Consider the following 19,611-nt stretch of genomic DNA (forward strand, 5'->3'; position numbering starts at 1 on the left):
TTCGCGGCGTCCCCGGGGCCGCCTCCGGGGNGGGCCGCGCGGCGCAGCCATGCCAGGCTTTACGTGCTGCGTGCCGGGCTGCTACAACAACTCGCACCGGGACAAGGCGCTGCACTTCTACACGTTCCCCAAGGACGCTGAACTGCGGCGCCTCTGGCTCAAGAACGTGTCCCGCGCTGGCGTCAGTGGGTGCTTCTCCACCTTTCAGCCCACCACGGGCCATCGTCTCTGCAGCGTCCACTTCCAGGGCGGCCGCAAGACCTACACGGTGCGCGTCCCCACCATCTTCCCGCTGCGTGGCGTCAACGAGCGCAAAGTAGCACGCCGACCCGCCGGGGCTGCAGCCGCCCGCCCCAGGCAGNAGCAGCAGCAGCAGCAGCAACAACAACAGCAGCAGCAGCAGCAGCAGCAGCAACAACAACAGCCGCCGCCGCAGCAGCAGCAGCCGTCGCCCTCAGCCTCCACTGCCCAGGCCTCCCAGCTGCAGCCGAACCTAGTGTCTGCCTCTGCTGCTGTGCTCCTCACCCTTCAGGCCGCTGTAGACAGCAGCCAGGCTCCGGGGTCCGTGCCCCCAGCGCCCACCACTCCCACCGGCGAAGACGTGAAACCCATCGACCTGACCGTGCAAGTGGAGTTCGCCGCCGCCGAGGGCGCAGCCGCCGCAGCCGCCGCGTCAGAGCTAGAGGCTGCTACAGCAGGGCTGGAGGCCGCAGAGTGCCCTATGGGTCCCCAGTTGGTGGTGGTGGGGGAAGAGGGCTTTCCTGATACTGGCTCCGACCACTCATACTCGTTGTCGTCAGGCACCACGGAGGAGGAGCTCCTGCGCAAGCTAAACGAGCAGCGGGACATCCTGGCGCTGATGGAGGTGAAGATGAAGGAGATGAAAGGCAGCATCCGCCACCTGCGTCTCACTGAGGCCAAGCTACGAGAAGAACTCCGCGAGAAGGATCGACTGCTGGCCATGGCTGTCATCCGAAAGAAGCACGGAATGTGAACGGGGTCCCCCCTTTGGCTTGCTGGACTCCTGAACCTAGAGGGACCTTGGGCCACGGCTGTTGAAATCCCCTATATTCCTGGGATACTGGTTGACAGTACTGAAGCTTAGGGCAGCTGGACTCTTGCTGGTGACCTAACACCCTCTCTTGTTTTCTCCTGAAGCAAGGTCCTGAAGTCTGGGACCTCAGACTCTGCACAGGTGACACCAGCATTTATGACTTTGCCCCCACTCCTCACCCCTAGTTTATGTTGCAGGTTCTGGTTAAGCAGAGGCTTCAGAACCACTGAACTTGAAACTTAACCCCTCAGAATGCAGGTCGGCTGCCCAAGGACTATGGGTTTGGGAAGACAACACCTTGAGGTTGGCCAGCATTGAAACAACTCTTCCGTGTGTAGTGATAAGAGATCCAAGTAACATCAGTTCTCCTTTTCCTGCTTTTCCTTCCCAGGTGCAGCCTGTGATTCTGATGGGAACTGGCAGATCTGTGCCTCTGCCTATTTGGGACCTCCCTCCCTAGGAGGTCATCTACAAGGGGATCTAGGTGACCTGCTATTGAAGATCCAGCTTGCCAGGGACTTAGGTTTATCCTGTTGTTTGCTACTGGTTACAAATTCTATTTTCTGTACAATTAGTCAGACTAAAGTTTTCACTGTGTTTGTTTGGCAAAACGAATTAAACAGAAAGTAAGGTTTTAATTTGGGTCTCTCCATTTTATTTTGATAAAGACTCATTTAAGTATTCCTGAAACATGGGGGAATAGGCCTCCCAACAGGCCTCTGCCCTAGGTCTCAAGGACCAGGCTGATGCTGAGAGTAGAAATGCTTCAATGACCATGTTTCTCCATAAAGGGGCTCTGAGCACATGGACCCTGGCCTCATAAGGTTTTCAGAGAGTTCCTGGCACAGCTCACTCCAAAGAGTTTAGAAACTTCACTAAATGGTCCCAGTTGGTCAGTGGAGTAGAAGGAGCAACTGAGAACTAAACCGATTGTGACTGCTCACTTCTTTTGAGGGTTTTGAATTCTTCATGATTTTAAGCTGGGGTTGAATTTCACTCACCATTTTAGCCTTTAAGCATATTACAGCGTGACACACACGGGCTTGCAGTTACTTAAATCAGTGAAGTCCACAGTGGGAGTCAGCCATGGCTCTTGCAGGCATAAGAACTCTTGTACAGATACCTTGGCCTTAGTACACTTTCATTATGGAGGAGTTGGGATTTGTGACCCTTTGATTCCTTTTCTTGGTTGTTTCTATTCTTTAGATTGAAGATTATAGGAGTGAGGTGATATTTTTATCTATATGTTCAAGTAATTTAGCTCAAAGCCAATAGGGAAAGGTAAATATCTTTAAAGCTAGCCATATTTACTGTGGGTATTTGGGTACAAATGGACGTTTCTTGGGCTCCCAAGAAATGGGTCATAACATGACCCCCTTCTCTGTTACTTTAGAAAAAGCCACTTCCCTGGGGACTTCCGTTTATCTGTGAACTGCAATGACAAATGTTTCTCTAGTCTCTGCTCTTGGCCCCTTGGTCCTGGCAAGAAACAAACACGTCTCTGGTGGGGAGGCGGAATGGAATATAGGCTATGCAGGTGCCTGGTTGGGGAAGGGACTGGTTCTCTGCCTTCCTAGGGCTAGTTCCACCTAATCATAAATAAGCTGGTGGAAGCACAGCACTCCCCTTAATGCACAGCTAGTAAGCCAGTCTCTCACATGTCCCCACTCTCCACTAGGAGAGCTTTCCTAAGTTCAGTGTATGCTCTTTTGTGTATACTAGCTCCTGTTTGTTGAAGGGACTTAACACTTTCTACTGTGGCTCACTTGGACCTCTCAGCAGCACTCCTAGGATAGGTGAGGGCCAGGCTCTGGCCAGGACTGTAGTGTCTGGAGGTTATGTGCACACAACCTATACAGTGTTTTAGCTTCCTGGGGGAGGGGGCATTGAAAGCCCAGAACAGGGGAGGCCCCAGATGCACACAAGCAGGACAATGAAGAGTTTTCACTGGATGAGTAACAAGCATCTAGTCAGGCAAAGTAGTACAGACCTGAGATTTAATAAACAAACTTGGCCTGGTTTTACTAGTATCCCCTGCAAGCGAGTGTGTGTGTGTGCGCGCGCGCGTGCGCGCATTGGTTAAGGTGCAAAACTTACGGAAAATCAGGAATACAGAGATCTCGCCAGGAGGGACAGCATGGAGCAGCAAGGAGAATATTTCCTTACCTGTGGTTCACCTGGTTTAGCTGCACAGCATTTACCCAACAGCCCTGACTTAGAAACAGTCCTTATTTTAAATGTTGGCACTGCCCAGGAAACGACAAAAATAAGTGATGAAAGGGCAATAGGTGGGAAGGAGATTATTGACAATCTCGTCACTTAAATCACGGGGAAAGTTTGGGTGAGCCAGTTTTTTTCTCATTAATAAAAACGAAACTCTTAGGGGCCTTGCCTGCTGCAAAAATTACTACCACCACCAACAAAACCACCTTACGGTTATGTTTTAGAGACCCCAACTATACAAGATTTCTCTTTGTTCCCAGCTGAGCCCCGCTTGAGCATTTATGTCTCCAGCCTAAGGAAAAGCCTCGACTGCTCGAAACCAGCTTTGGGCCTTGCTGGGCGCATGAATGTTGGGACAGCAGAAACTATGGGTTCCGCCCTGGCTAGCTTTAGAGAACCGCTCCGAAGAGTCGAAGAGGTGGCCGGAGCACCAAATAGGAGGGGAGATCGGGAGCGGAAACAGCCCAGGGGCCCAGGGAGGGGCGGCTGCGCCTGCTTGGGGCCTGGCCAGGCTTTCACGGAGGCGGGGCCCACTCCGAAAGACCGCGCAACCTGGGCGAGGCCAGACCAGCTGGGAACAGGCGACAACTAAGTCCTGACCCTTGCCTGGCGCCAACCTCGGGTGTTCCAGAGGCTTCCGCTAGACCACAATTCTCAGGGGCTCGCCCTGGCAGCCTCCCTCCCTGGCTTAGCCTCACCTCCCGCGCTGAGGGCCGTGTCTGGTCCCCGGCGCATAGCACACCGGGAACTGTAGTTTTCTCCTGGAGCACCTACGCGAGAAAGGAGGTCGGGGGAACTGCGTTTCCCAGAGTGCAGCGGGGTAGCGAGGGAAGGCAGGGGGGAAGGGACAGTCGGTCGCAGACCGCGCTGGGTTGCCGCTGCCGCCGCCGCTGCCGCCATCGTGCCAGCCCCTCGGGTGAGTGTCGGGGCTAGAGCGCCGGGGCGGGGGCTGGGCCGCTGGAGCCGCGCTCTGGGCCGTCTGGAGCCTCCGCTGCCAGTCTCCGGGCGCCCCCCACCCCCACCGGCGACCCAAANCGCCGGTCCTCTGAGGCGGCGGCCGGGGGGAACACAGAGACAGCCAGGCGTCTGTCCGGCAGTGTGGTGCCTGTAGCGGGTGCAGCGGACTGCGCTGTGGCCAGGCCTTTTTTTCTCTGGTCCAGACCACCCGGATGGGGCTCTCCGGGCCCCGCCCCGTCTGGCCTAGCCCGGCCTGCCCAAGTCGCGCAAGCTGTGCAGGCAGGCTAGCGGGACGACCCCAGCCCCACGTCTTGCCACCCGCCAGCGAAGGATCCGGGGATGGGCAAGCGCCACCCGGCCCGCTCCGGAGTCAGCATTGGGTAAGGGCGCTTTCCTGCCGCAGCCCGGGATTAGGATTCTCATCCGGTTCCCGACCATAATAGCAAGGCTAGGATATAGGTGAACACTTCCCTGCTTGTCTGCTCCTTGGGAGCGCACAAAACCTAACTGGAACTCATGCGTAGGTTCCTGTGTAGAGACTAGGGTCAGGGAATCTGGAGCGAGAGGAGGTTCCACATGGAACTTCACCCTCCTCCAGCCTTGGAGGATCTGTCCTGATGTGTTGAAGCGGTTCTGGGCTGGTAGGCTCAGATCCCTTTTATCAGAGACCTGGCCCCAGCTGTGGGTGGGTTGGCCGGCCGTGTTAGTGGCGGAGGGGAGGAAGAAGCCAAGGAGGTGAGATTGGATATGAGAGCCCCCAACGCGTTATTAAACCCTATCCGGTGCATCTGCCTTTTCCAGTCATTTGCCCTCCTCCCATAGAGGAGAATGATTCCATAAGATTGGTGGTGATAAGTTGGGATTTAATGGAGGGAAAAGTAGGATCCAGGCCTGAAGTCCATAAGCCAGTGCGAAATAAGAGATTGGGCTTGAAGTGACTTTGGCGGTGGGCACATTTGGGCTACAGGGGGCTCAGATTCAGATTCTGGGCCTCTTCTGAAGCCTGAGTGGGAGAACTAGAGTTGAAAGTTGCAGAAAGTCAGGCTTCCCTCTCTGACTTGCTCACATCCCACTAAGTGGAGCAACCAGCAGGAGGCTGATTGAACCTTGGGAAATTGCCTTCAATGATGAATCCAATGACCCCCTTCAGTTCTGGGAGAAGAGGAGTATCTAGCTTTAGAGTAGTCTTCTGACAGGCTTTGTAAAGGCTTTCTGATTGATTGATGATCTATTAAGGGACCTGTCCAGAGAGGACCATGGCATTTTGGGAAGAGACAGCTTGTCAAGCCTTGATTCCTCTGACCCAGTACAGCTTCCGAGCGATAGTTTTTATGAGGATTAAAGATGCAGCTAAGTCTCTGTAGGCCTGGCCTCAGCAGCAAGCAGATCTCTTAAGAAAGTTGAGTTAGGCCCATAATGTAGAAAGCCACCACCTCTGGACTTTTTTCTTCCTTGACTGTTTCCCCAGGTGATGTTTTTCTGGTCATTGGGCTCTAGCTTTGGAAGTTTTCCTGAAGTTGAATTGCTTTGTCTAGTTATTCTCCCTGATTAAGGAGGGCAGGCAAAGATCTGTCCTGATCTCCTAATGAGGGCTTCCCTTCCCTCTGAACTCAGACCTCCTAGTCCACATGGTGGCCCATAAGCACATGGAAGTCAGGTACATTCAGCAGGCTCAGGAGAGGTCTGATTTGCTAGTGGACATGGGCAACAGGAGGGACTGCCCAAAGGACATACACAGGGTCCCTGTGATAGAATCTCTTAGTACTAGAAGCAGCTGTTTCAAGACCCTCTGTAGATTGTCAGTTTTGGTTCTGTGTAGGACACAGGTTTCCTGGGAGTTAGGCGTATTGTTATGAATCAGTTTGCACATTCCAAGACCCTAAGTGACTTGATGACAGTGGGTTTCTTCAAGGTCAAAAAGATTCCTTCTCGAAGATTACCCAGTAGGAGGAGGAATTCCAGTTTCTCCCTCTCATTCCAATCCTAGAAGTTTTCTATAACTTCTAATCTAGGCCCAACTAGCCATTACCAGGCATCCTGACGCCCAGAAGTCCTTGATCTTTCTGGAACTTGGCAGGCCATCTGTATCTCAGAGATAAGAGGAGAATCCTGAGATTCTCCAGAATCTGTCTGCACCTTCTATTCATGTAGGGCGGCTGACTTGGAAGTGGAGTCTGGCGTCAGGCGAATGAGATGTGGCTACACAAGCATGGGGGCAGGGTGTGAGGGGGCCTAGGTTCTCAAATCAAAACTAGGTCCTTTAGTGACATAGAGTGCACTTCTCCTCTTTTTTCTTTTTAAGTTTTTATTTATTTTGAGAGAGAGAGCATGCATGTATGCAGGAGGAAGGGCAGAGAAAGAGAATCCCAAGCAGGCTCCATTCTCATCATGACACGGGGCTTGATCTCATGACTGAAAGATTGTGACCTGCGCTCATGTCAAGAATCAGATCCTTAGCTGGGGCGCCTGGGTGGCTTAGTCGGTTAAGCGTCCGACTTTCGNACAATCTCAAGCAGGCTTCAAGCTCCAGGCTATCAGCACAAAGTCTGACACGGGGCTTGAACCCATGAACTGTGAGATCATGACCTGAGCCAAAGTTGGACACTTAACTGACTGAGCCACCCAGGCGCCCCTGAGCCACATGTCACTTATTCTGCTGTCTAATTTTAGAAGTGGAAGACACCTTATATTAAAAAAATTTAGTTTTCCCTTACTGGAACATTAGTATCTTGCTTGGATTTTTTTTTTTATTTTCCTTTCCCACTAATGATTAGTATTATTCAGCAGCCATTCTTTGGCCCTTTTTGTGTGATAGGCTCTATGCTGAAACTGAAGATAGCACAATGAGTCCTACCCAGTCCTGGTGCTGGGGAAAGGAGGTAATGTTACTATTAAATACTTAGGGTCTCTTGGCCCTGCCCAGAAGAAGGGGCTTTGTAATGATTAGAGCACCGATGAAGAAACGCTGTTAGTGAGCCCACTCTCCTCTCTGCTTCCGCAGAAACCATAGAGCAAGGCATTCTTCCACTGGTGGGTGTAAGAAGGTCTGGGGTCCCTTGAGCAATGCTGTCTCACCACTCCAGATTGCTGTGGCTGTTGAGTCTAGCTGCTCTCTTCTATAGCTTCCTTCTCTGTCCCTGTGATCCAGGGGTCTTTACCCCTTATGTGTGCTGTACCTGCTATGTGTCAACTCCCTAAGTCCCTGGACTGGAGAGAAGCTTACCCCTGAGAAGGAGAACCTCTCCCTCATGAGAATGGTATATTTGAGGTGCCTGGGAACTCAGGGCTTTTTGCTTCAGTAAACTGAGGAAATTCTGGAATGTTTGTTTCTTTTCTTTGTTTCTGTCTCTCTCTTTTTTTTTTTAATGTTTATTTATTTTGGGAAGAAAAAGAGAGGGAACAGAGGATCCAAAGCAGGCTCCACGCTGACAACATAGAGCCCGATGTGAGGCGGCTCAAACTCATGAATTGTGAGATCATGACCTGAGCTCAAGTTGGACACTCAGCCCACTGAGCCACCCAGTCACCTTCAGAATGTTTGATTCTTCAGAGCCTCTAGGTCTCACCAGGCCAGAGACTGCTGCCCCCTAGAGTGATGTCTATGTTGGTTCTACTTGCAGAGGTGGCTTTAGACCCAGGTGAATGCAAGTACTCACTTGTCCCTATGGTGTAGTCCTACTTTGACCAGTTGAGCATGCATTCAGGGCCTTTCTGTCCTGAGGGAGATGGAATTTGCTGATCTCACAGGGCAAGAAAAGCCCTGAGCTCCATTCCCACCATTTCATTTATTACCTCTACACTTTCTGCTACCTGACATTGGCTCACAGCTGTCTTCCAGTCCAAGCCAGTTTTGTGGATATTTTAATACTGGCTGTACCAGTGGCCGTGTGTGGTCTTGAATTTTTTCTTAACCTCTTGGAGTCCTGGTTTCTGCATCTATAAAATGATGGTAATCTACTAGCTTTGCAGCTATGGGGCACAAATGAGAGAACACATGTAACTGGCTTACAGAAGAAGGTATTCCATTCAGCACCCCCGAAGACTCCGCGTTCATCCCTTTATTCCTCTGTTCACCTCACTCTTAGAGGGTCATGGGAGTATTGGCCAGGCATGGTGACAGCAGACCATGGGGGTGGTCACTTAGGGGCTTTAGGCTCAACTGGGGAGTCAGTCCATGTATACCTGACAAGCTATTTCATCCTGGGGTTCAGTTCATGGATGGGAGCTGTCTAGGACAGGGTCCCCAGAAATATCTGGGTTATATGGGAAAGAGGCTACTTAGGGACTGAGTAAGTACAGAGCAGAGGGACCAGAATGCGGATCTCAGGAATTAGCTTCTGGGCCGGCCAGGGCAGCCTGAAGGTTCTGGATCCTTCCTCCGGGCAGAAGAGGAGGAAAAGCCTCTCAGGGTGCTAGAGGGACCTATGCTTCAGGGGTCTGCCCCAGGAAAGTGTTCTGTCCTGGCCAGCCATTCAGGCACTAGACCTTGACTGATTTATCTCCAGACTTCAGGCAGGGGAATGGTGGACTAGGCAGTTGCCAGTCCTGGATTGAAGCTGCTTCATGGTGTGGTATCCTTGCAGGAGGCTGAGGTAACTACCTTTCTAGTTCTTGACCTTGGGGTTCACTTTGGACCTGACTGATTCCTTGCATCTGAGTCTTGCTTTATACCCTCAGTTGATTACCCCTAACATCCCCAAATTACTGGTGAGGAGACAGGGTCAGAGGGTCATACAACAAGGGAGAGGAGGAGTTGGCTAGAGGTCAGGCCTTTGAGGGTGTGGTTGTGTGCCTGCTGTTGAGCCACAGCTGCCCCTCAGGTGCTAGGACTTTGGGGATAAGAGAGTGGGTTCGGCCAAGCCCTCCAATAGATGACAAAGGATTGTTTCTTGATGACTTGGACAGAAGGTGCAAGTAGAAGGGAGGTGGCCACTTGGCCACTTAAATTCAGTGGTTTCGCCCAGAATTTGCTCTTCAGAGAAGGAGAGCTGGGCCAGGCACCATGGGAACACGGATGCCCAGGTCAGGGAGACGGATCATAAACAAATATGTTAAGTGTGACAATCTCATGCAGTGATAAATGCTAAGAAAACAATACAAGATGGTGAAAGGAGTAACTGAGCAGTTACTTTAGATTGAATGGACAGAGAAGGTATCTGTGAGGAGATGACATTTGAGCTGACACATATGTGACAAGGAGCCAGACAAATGAAGATCTAGGGAGAATAGTGATCTGGGTAGAAGGATCAACTGTTGCAAAGCCTTTGGGTGAGAACAGGCTCAGCATGTTCCAGAAACAGGAACATGCCCAGACTGGCTATGGGGGGGAGGGGGGGGGCAGATGAGATGAGGTTTGACATTCAAGAGGGTAGGTCACCCAGGAACCTTGAAGGCAGGCTAAGTGGTTGAGACTGTCAGTGGAGAATGGGAAGGGACGGCATTGGAGGGCCATAGGATGTATGAGAGTAATGGCAACTATCGATGGTGATTTCAAGGATCCCACTAGAAGCTTGGTGCATCTGCTGGCATCCCCTGCAGGCCTTGGTGATGGGTGCTCAAAAAAAGACAAACATGGGTCTCTCTGTATCAGCCTGGAATTTGTGACATCCTCCTCTCCCTCACTCTCCTGCCCCCAGCCTTTCCCCAGGTCTAGCTAGGCCAGAATCTATCTCTGATTTGCTGAGATGGTAGAACTGGGCTGTGACTTTGCACGTTTGGAAAAATTGTGAGATCATTCCCCCATGAAAACGCCTATTGTTTGGGTTTGGTGTGGAAATCTGCCTGGCGCTTTTGTTTGGAAGCAGAAGCCCTAGTTTGGGCCTGTCTTGCCCCTCTCTGAGAAAGTCAAGGTTAGAGGTCAGGGCTTCAGTCCTATGTGCCCAGGAGCACCTCTCTCACTGGTATGGTCTACCCATTTTAACCTCCGACCTATTGTCCCTAGGAGTCCTGGCTCTGGAGGCCACTAAACCTAGTTCTGTCTACTTCCACCACCCATTAGGCTCATGGCCTTGAACAAGTTAGCTAACCTCTCTGAGCTTCATCTTGCTCATATCTAATGTGGGAGTTGAGTCACAATGTGTTAGGAGCAAATGCATGTAAAGCCCTTAGCACATTTCTATACCTAATACACAATAGTAAAAATAAGATGTTATCAGGTGGACACTGCTATTTAAGTTTTGTTACTGGAAACACCCAGAATTTGAGGATAAAAATGAAAATTTTCTATTGTCTCATGGGGTCTTCTGGGCAGAAGGTTTTAACCTGGGATCTTTGATAACCTCAGGGAGTCTGAACAATCTGAAATTATTTACAAGGCTGGGGCATCCCTACCTCTGTGCAAATTTATTGGGAGAGGGTCAAAGTTTTTGAGACATTCTTAGAGGGTCTTTGCACCCACAGAGACCTAAAGGTCAGTGAAAGCTGATGCTCAGTGGGCGAGAGGTCATCGAGGTCATTTCTGCTCCTCGAGGAGCCTGGCCTCACTCAGCCTGCGGACTGTTGGGGTGAAGCAGGAGATGGCGTGGTCAGCGGTCCTCTTGGAAGAACTGTAGGAGAAGCCGTCATGAAGGTCAGTCCCCATCCTGATATGAGGCTGCTTCTGAGCCTTGGCATTTTTCTTTTAGACTCTTCTTTCTGCAGTATATGTATTAGAAACAAGGTCAGGGCTTTCTGTCCATCCTGGGGAACATCCTCCCAGCCTGGCCCAGACCCATCCCTGTGTTGCATGGGGATGGGAGGGGGGGACTTGGCTCCCTGCATCTTTTTCTGGGTGCAGGAATGCTGCCTCTAGCCATGAGTTGAAAGCTTCATGGGAGATTTGGAGTCAAACTGTAAATCCTGTAGTTTGTGAGCCACACTCCGTACTGAGGGAGTGGGGTGGGATGGAGTGGGTGTGGAGTGGGTGTGGCTGGAACCACACTGAACCCTCCCAGCCCAGAGCCACAGTGAGGAGTGGGCCCTGGCTGTGTTGATATGGTTTTGCATATGGGGTTGGAGTCAACATTTGAGTCTGGGAAGGAGGACCCAAATAGATGGAATCTGAGGGAAGAGTAGAAACTGACTGGGCGGATGAGAGGAGGGAGGACATCCCAGCAAGGGGACTCATGGGGTGTGGGTGGGGCAAAAAACAGTGAGTAAGCAAGGAGTGAATGAGTTCTGTTCTATTTGTGTGTGAGCTGGATGGAGGTAGGAGAGAATGGCTAGGGAGGGAGGGACAGGTATGGATGGACACCTGTGGAGTTTCAAGATTTAATCCCAAAATGAGGCTATTGTACAGAAGAGACAAGGCCAGCTTTGTGGGTTAGAGCTCAGGGCCACAAATTGAACAGAAAGAAAGCTCTGACTTCGACCAGAGAACCCAGTATCAGCCCTGATGTACTTACTAGATGGACTTAGGGCAAGACGTATCACTAAACCTGTTTTCCCACCTGTAAAGTGGGAAGACAGTGGCATCTGACCACATGGCTATCATGATCATTACATGAAAATAAACACATCAGGGTCAAACAGGCCACAAACAAGGTTGGTATTGGCTTCAGGGACCCTACTTGGAAAAGGCCTCAATCCACATAGTTTTGAAGGTTCCTTCTCACGCTTTCTGGTGCCCCCAAGTAGTCTCATTCCTTAGGAAAACTCAACTTTGCCCTGGCCTGCCTTGCCCCACTAGACCAAAATGCCTTTCTGTCCCTTTATCCCTCTGCCCTCTTCACTCCACCACTACTTCTTCCAAGTAGTTTTTGTATTGTCAAGTTAAGATACCTTAACAATATTGAAAAAGGAAAAAACACCCCCACACTTTATCTGCATCACTGCCCTACCACATGGCACCACTTTTCTTGTCTTTGGGTCAGCTTTTATTTAGCCTTATTTTCCCTCACCCTCCATATCCAGCTTCCCTGTTTCCTGCCCTTATCTCTTCTTGTGCCCAGACACTTAGGCTTTTTCTTCTGATTAGCATACTCTTTCTCCAAGACCTTCCCTGAGGGCTGCCCAACCTTCCTGAGGACAGAGGGAGAGTTGCCCCTTATCCATTCTTCCCTCTTCCCTGGAGCTCTTGGGGGCTGGACAGGGCATCTTGGCGTAAGATACCTTGGGGCTGGGCCACAGTGAATGAAGCAAATGTAGTGAATACTAGGGTGGAAGGGGCAGAGGTGGGGAAGGGGTATAGCTACAGTCTGACCCCTTGGAAATGTGACCAAGACAGCAGTCAAGACTAGCTGTTGATCCTATACTTTTCCCACACGTTGATTTGTTTCTTGGCAGAGTATAAACTGGGACACACCTTGTGTTCCTGTGTAGAAGGCGTGCCTGGGTCCAGGCTTTCTCTTCTGCTTGTTTTAGACTTTTCCTGGACATTTCTTAGTCATCTCAGCACTGAGCTCCTATTTTTAGTGCCACCACCTCCTATGGGACCTAAAATAAAGCTGGCTCATCTTCCTTGCTCCTCGTTGGCTGAAGTATTGGTAATAGGCCGGGAGGTTGGCTGGATTGGGAATAAGCCACTGCCCCTCTACATTATCTATCTCAGCTGGCTCCTCTGGCCTTGGTTGAGGTCATAGGGACTGGAGCGAACTAGCAGGTTCCCTTGGTGAGGCTTTACAACCACTGGCAACATCAGGGCTCCACCCCCTTACAGAGGAGGAAGCTGAGGCCCTTCTTAGGGCAATGACTTGCATCAGATCCCACCACTGTTAATGGTTGTCTACTGGGGTCAAACCCAGCTCCTCACTGCTTTGGTTCAGAGTCCTGTTGTCAGGAGATGGGAAGGTAGTCAGACACAACTGCAGAACAACATACAGGTCTGCCATCATGGTATCCTTCAGTGAGATGAGGGCTTCCTATCTGAGAGTGGCCCTCATCTGGGCTTGAGTTTTCCTTCTACAACCCTTGGAGCTGTGGTGTCTATAGCTGGGAGGGGGCTCCCTTCCCCCTCAAAGACCAGAGAAGGGTACCCCTTCCAATGGAGGCAGTGCTGGGATGGGGGTGTGTGAAGAGATGACAGCCTCCATTTTCCTTCCCAGCACCCCTCAGTATTACTCTCTGATCCTTTGAGTTTGTGTCCCCAGCTCTGAAGTGGGTATGGGTAGCCCCATCATGAAGAAATGAATGAATAGATATTACCTATGCTCAAAGAAGTAAACTGCTCCCTTAAGACTAAAATGGAGGGTCACTTGCTGTTTCATTGCAAGTGGGGACTTGAGGAGCCATCTCCCCCCAGCTCTCACTGGGTCTTCCTCCACCTCTCAATATAGCCCTGGGGCAGTGCTGATGGGACTAAGGACTGCAATAGAAGACACTACACACACAGACATCTGTAATTTCTGACCTGCAAAGTGGGGAGAATAGGTTGTTGAAAGGATTAAATGAAAAGATGTGGGGAGAATGGCATGGTTAGCTCCTCCTTAAAAGCTCCCCCCCCCCACCCCATTGGACATTGATGGGCTTGCTCTGACCTTTGTTCTGGCCTCACCCTCAGCACCCATCCTATGTGCTTCACATCCCTGGAGCCCCTTTGTTTCATTAGCCAGAGCTCCTCAAAGAAGAGGCTGAGTCTGGTCTGGGCTCCCTGCACTGGTCTGTGTTGGGAGGGGTCTCCTACCAATTCCCCAGGACCTCTCTGTTTCCTTGTAGAAGAGACCTCCCCAAAGGACTCCCTCCTCGAGGAGGCCAGGAGGGGTGGGGGTCAGTGAAGAAACAGCAACTGGCTACCTCCTGCTCCCTTGGTACCAACACTTCCCTCCATGTCTTGTTGATCTTGCAGGTCTCAGTGAGGCCGGGTGACGCTCCAGAATGGGAGACAAGCCAATTTGGGAGCAGATTGGATCCAGCTTCATTCAACATTACTACCAGTTATTTGATAACGACAGAACCCAACTAGGCGCAATTTATGTAAGTCTTCAGCTTTAGGGCCTGAACATTGTCCCCAAGGGATCAATTCACATATTGGGCTAGTGTGTCCAGTTCACATGTTCTACCAGTCATTACTGGATTTGGCTATACTCTTCTCTCTGAGCTTCTTTCTGTAGCACAAGGGACCTAAGGCTTAGCCCAGCTACCTGGTCTACTCATTCCCTTCTGTCATTTTCCATAAGAGTAGGGATTCTGTATCCTTGGCAGGGTGTTCTGGGCTTGCCATTTCATGTTCCTGGGAATGCCTCTGGTTCTAGATTGGGCAGCAGCAGACAGATGCTAGGGCTCATGGCGCTCTCTGGAGGTGGCATCTATGAGCATCATCAATGCAAAATGAGTTCTCCCGGAGGTCTTAGGTCCAGTTTCCTTTTGAGGGCCAAAAGGAAAAGTATTACCTAAATACTTATGGTAAACAAATGAGGTTAGTCCATGGAGACTGGTGTGTCTTTAACTCTTCTAGGGAGGCACTGTTTGGTGCTATTTTAATGATTACATATACGAAGAGCTACTTGTATTTGACCCTGCCAGGACTCAGTCACAGTAATGTGATTGGTCAGGCCATTTCTAGCAGATCTGTCCAGAATGGAAATGATAGGAGTCATCCAGCATAGCCTGAGAGCCTGACTGGGCTGTGAGCAAAGCCCTCTGTGTCTCCAAAAAGTCAGGGTCAAGTCTGAAGAAAAGAAAGGGATCTTAACTGTGGAAAGCTAAATCCAGTACATGCATTATTTGGTTGTCATCATAGAGAATTTTAAAAACTTGAACTGATACGACTCTGGGATCCTGGCACTTCTGCCTTATTTGCTTCTTAAAATCAGTTACAGCAGCCCTGACCCAGAGAAGAGAGTTAACGTGGTCCTAAAAGAGTGCTTTATGTATTTCATTTTGTAAAATCCTCAGCACATGTCTCTTTTAAAGATCAGGAAGCAGAAAAATAAGTAACTTGCTAACAATTATAGCTGGTAAGTAGCAGAGGCACTTTTGAGTTCTGTCCCTGAAGTCTATAGCAGGAAAAATCTGGAGGGAAGGGGATGAAACTAGTGGGTTGCATGTTGATGGTAAGGAGGGTCCCAGGCTAGGCCTTGGAAGGCCTTGTCAGCTTCCGTCCTTCCCTGACCTCATGGGTGTCCCTATGGGAATGGCCTCAGTAGAACTCAGCCTGAGCTCTAGAGATGGTAATGAACATAGAATGTTTTCAAGTTATTTCCCATGGGCTTCTCTAGAACTGGTGCTGACTGTCCACGTAGCAGGATGACTTCGGGCTGAGCCTTGACCACATATAGCCAGCCTGAGGCTCATGCATATCAGAAGCCATATAACTTCTTTGTTTTGTTTTTGTTTTTAAGTTTATTTATTTATTTTGAGAGAGAGAAAGCAGGAAAGGGACAGAAAGAGAGGAAGAGAGAGAATCCCAAGCAGGCTCCATGCTGTCAGCTCAAAGCCCAACCCAGGGCTCAGTCTCATGAATTGTGAGATCATGACCTGAGCTGAAATCAAGAGTCGGACACTTAACCAACTGAGCCACCCAGGCACCCCCAGAGGCCATATAATTACTTGAATAAAAACCAGGAAATGAACTTACTAAATAGGTTTGTATTTTGTTAGTTTTTCAGAGCCTGGGCTCTGGGAAGATAGGGTATAATTAGAGAGGTCGTTAGTAGTGTAAAGTATGGAAGCTACCTTCATTCAGTTCCCTTCTTTACAGATAGGGTAACTGAGTTTTGGACTCATTTTTCCAAACAAGGTCCTTTTCAGGGCCTCGCAGATACATTCTTTTTGCTCTGAGGCCCTGACCCCATGTTTTCTGGTTTCCAGATTGACGCATCATGCCTTACGTGGGAAGGACAGCAGTTCCAGGGGAAAGCGGCCATTGTGGAGAAGTTGTCTGTAAGTAAGGGCCACGCCCATGCTGCAAGCAGCTACTTCCCCGCCCTGCTGGCCACAGCCCATCACCCCCTCTTTCTTTTGCAGAGCCTTCCGTTCCAGAAAATCCAGCACAGCATCACGGCGCAGGACCATCAGCCCACGCCAGATAGCTGCATCATCAGCATGGTTGTGGGCCAGCTCAAGGTAATAGTGCTGGTAGGGAGGAGTGGGCAGGCAGAGGAGAATCCTGTGCCCCTGCTTCCCTGTGGTGTGACCTGCTTATCAAGGGACACCCACCTTGTCTAGAGTTGTGTAATTCGATACAATAACTACTAGTCACATTTTTAAGTTCTATTTTAATTTTAATGGCAATTTTTAAATTACATTAATTAAAATGAATGTTCAGCTGAACTATCTTTCAAGTGCTCCTAGTCAGTCACTGTGGGTGCCTATTGGACAGTTCTGATTCAGTTGTTACAGAAAGTACTATTGAGTACTGGTCTAGAGCCTTTTTGGAAAAGGGACAAGAGGGGTACCCGGCTGGCTCAGTCGGTTAACTGTCCGACTTTAGCTCAGGTCATGATCTCACGGTTCATGGGTTCGAGCCCCGCGTTGGGCTCTGTGCTGGCAGCCAGCTCAGAGCCTGGAGCCTCCTTCAGATTCTGTGTCTCCCTCTCTGTGACCCTCCCCTGCTCACGGTGTCTCTCTCTCTTTCTCTCTGAAATAAATTTTTTAAAGAATTATTAAAAAAAAAAAAACAGGAAAAGGGACAAGAGGTATAGGAGCAGGGTGGAGTTGTGGTGCCAAGCTATTGGGCCTTCATACTGCCCCGAGGTATAGGTGGGCTTTTTGTAGGCAGCTGGTCCTAGGTGGGCCAGCTGGGTGCTGAGTGGCGGTCCCCTGCTGGAGTCCATGTTACCACTCCCTGAGCTGGCTGCTGGCTCCTCCACCTGCTGACCAAAGTAGATTCCTGGAACTCCTCCTTCTCTTTGCATTCTCCTTTCTTTTCCCCAAGACCTAGCCTCTTCAAAGCCTTCAGCTCCTCAATCCCCCAAGAACTCTCCCAGGAACTCCAACCTGTTGTGCTCCAGCAGACTAAAGCCAGATTCTTAATTTCCAAAAATCTTCTTCTCCTCCTCTCCAGAGCAGGACAGATTGGCTGTCCATTGACTGGGTCCCAGTCCCCTGGACCCATGTCATGGTGGGACTCTGAATAACAGGCCCACATAGCCTTCTCTGTAGGTTAGGTGGGGCCTTCTGAGTCAAATACAAGGGCAGAAAGATGGGGCCCATAGGCCTCTGCCATTGGTCCAGAGGGACCCGCCTGGCCTGGACTTTCCAGTCAGTTTTTCCTGCCTGTCCAACATGCCCTGCCTAGTGTTTGTGTTCGCGTAGGCGCTTGGGAGTGAAGAGGTCACTCCAGGGGCCTCAGTGCCTATTTTCCAGGCTAGGGTCAGTAAGCATTGCCCATTGCCACTTGGCTTCAGGTTCATTCTGCTGTTTCTGTCCAACTCAGAGTCCCTAAAAGACTGATTTGCCTTCTTGCTGATAATAATTCCCAGAAAACCCAGCAATGTTAGAGACAGCTCTAGTTAACTAGGCTTCTGCCTTAACTATGCTTTATCCTGATCTTCTGCAGTTTGGCTGGAAGTGTCTTGCCATTCTTCTTCCATTGCAAATGTTATATATGACATGACAGGAAACATCACCTGGTGACATTGCTTCATTTTTGCTCTGTAGAGCTGTGATTATGGTGTGAACTCAGTTTTGAGTCTTTCTCACCTACTTGGCCACAGTCAGTATTAGCAGTAGTTTATCCTAATTGGACTAACTGGTGTAATCAGACACTAAGATTATTTAGCTTTTAGGTACTATAAGTTATGGGGTGAACCCTCTGGAACTCTTCCAAATCAATTACTGCCTAGAGACATGGGTGATGTATTCTACAGCCTAACTGCATGTAGCAGTGTGAACATGAGTATAGCCCCTATGTGACCAGTTATCAATTCACATTCATAAATACACTTTGGCTATACTGGGATTTGAGTCCAAAACAGTAGGGCCTGATCTCAAAGTCGCATTCTCTGTCCTTTTCCCCTGCCACTAAACTCCCTTCCTCTTCCTTGGCCTACTTACTGAGTCATTTTCTTTCTTTCCACAGGCTGATGAAGACCCTATCATGGGATTCCACCAGATGTTCCTATTAAAGAACATCAACGATGCTTGGGTTTGCACCAATGACATGTTCAGGCTTGCCCTGCACAACTTTGGCTGACCTCCTCCCAGCCAGGCACTCATGCTGTTTCCTCCTCCCTCCTCTTCCCGATACTATTCACACTCCTCCAGATGCTCCAAATATCATACACAAACGAGCAGGGCTGCGGTGGAAGTGGGCGCAGTGCGCTGCTGCTACTGGGGTATTGTGCATGATGTTTGGACGCTAGACTAGTTGCATCTGACAGGAGAAGTTTGTGTTGTACCAGCGCATGCCTTGGAAAGACTTAAGTAATGCAAAAGGTTGTCTCTCTCTCTCTTTTTTTTTTTTTTTTTTTTAATCTACTGACAAGTTGCTCTAGTAACCCAAAGAAGTGAAGGAGAAAGCAGCTGCCTCACCGCCCAGATATTGATTTGTTCGGATGTTTCAATGCCTCATGATACAATAAAACCACAAAAATTTTCTTAACAGTTTAAATCGTTTTAATGAGTTTAATAGTTGGCTGGGCATCAATAACTACCCTGCCCCATTGTCTCTCTCATGTCTCACCTTCCCATCTCTCCCCCCAGCTCAGCAATACGTGTTACAGAGAAACTGCTGAAGCAGCACTCCCAGCTAGCTTCTCTTAGAAGCCTTGTAGGGCATAGTATGCCCCATCTCAGCCCACCTGGTCCTGGAAAACTGAGCTGCAGACACAGCTCAGGTCTGGCCTGAAGCTTCCCTTGCAGTGAGGCCTTTGCAGTCAGTTCTGACAACTCCTACATTGGGTAGGGTCGGGGCTCTGGTAATGGAGATGATCTAGAATTCCACTGAAAATGACTCATCAGGCTCAGGTGCTCTGGACTGAGGGCTCAGCAAAACTACCCTATATAAAATGAGTAAAGGTGTGAGGGAGAAAGTCCTTGTCTACCCCTAGAACAGTCAGGATCACATCCAGGGTGCCCCCATAAACCTCAAGCCAAGCAGAGGGCAGCTCCAATTTTGCACCACCTGCTTTGGATAGCCTTGCCCAGAGGTGAGTGCCCAGAACAGTCAGCCTCCATTTGCCTGCAGAGTGCAGAGCCAGGTCCAGTTGGGCTGGAGTACAGATAGAGAGCTATGAAAGTAGGCAGTCTGAGACTGAAGGATCTGTGCTTTGGGACTTCTTATCCCTCAGACCTTTGCAAGGCATCTCTAGGCCTCCTATTTCCTCCCGCACCACACGTATAACTTTCACATTGTCTTCAAGTCCCAGGAAATCTTAACCATCAGGGCAGTTTCTGCTACTCAGTTTGGGGGACAGCGGCCTTGCCCATTACAAATCTAGCCCTTTGGCCCTGAGATCTCTGGTGTCATAAAACCTAGTGGCAAAATCACAACCAAAAAAGCTAGAACCAAACCTTGGTCT

At 49.9% G+C, this 19,611-nt stretch overlaps 2 protein-coding genes across 4 annotated transcripts; both read left to right on the plus strand.

The window, feature by feature from the left end:
* The first annotated feature begins 32 nt into the window (after positions 1 to 32).
* Positions 33 to 1,692, plus strand: THAP11 (THAP domain containing 11). The gene has a single exon (XM_077755501.1). The coding sequence runs from the start codon at positions 50 to 52 to the stop codon at positions 992 to 994; it is 945 nt and encodes a 314-aa protein (XP_077611627.1). The 5' UTR covers positions 33 to 49; the 3' UTR covers positions 995 to 1,692.
* Positions 1,693 to 4,087: 2,395 nt separating this feature from the next.
* On the plus strand, positions 4,088 to 18,701 carry NUTF2 (nuclear transport factor 2). 3 transcript variants are annotated; one of them, XM_077755619.1, is made up of 6 exons: positions 4,115 to 4,193; positions 10,634 to 10,802; positions 13,995 to 14,122; positions 15,959 to 16,030; positions 16,115 to 16,213; positions 18,171 to 18,701. In XM_077755619.1, the coding sequence occupies exons 3-6, from the start codon at positions 14,024 to 14,026 to the stop codon at positions 18,282 to 18,284; spliced, it is 384 nt and encodes a 127-aa protein (XP_077611745.1). In that variant the 5' UTR covers positions 4,115 to 4,193; positions 10,634 to 10,802; positions 13,995 to 14,023; the 3' UTR covers positions 18,285 to 18,701. The 3 variants fall into 3 exon arrangements, with proteins under 3 accessions (XP_077611744.1, XP_077611745.1, XP_077611746.1); XM_077755618.1 differs by lacking the exon at positions 10,634 to 10,802 and having other exon boundaries at positions 4,088 to 4,193; XM_077755620.1 differs by lacking the exons at positions 4,115 to 4,193; positions 10,634 to 10,802 and adding an exon at positions 4,329 to 4,614.
* Positions 18,702 to 19,611: the final 910 nt, after the last annotated feature.

The sequence above is a fragment of the Crocuta crocuta genome, unplaced genomic scaffold, assembly GCF_008692635.1.
Source record: "Crocuta crocuta isolate KB4526 unplaced genomic scaffold, BGI_CrCroc_1.0 scaffold152, whole genome shotgun sequence".
Classification (NCBI taxonomy): Eukaryota; Metazoa; Chordata; class Mammalia; order Carnivora; family Hyaenidae; genus Crocuta; species Crocuta crocuta.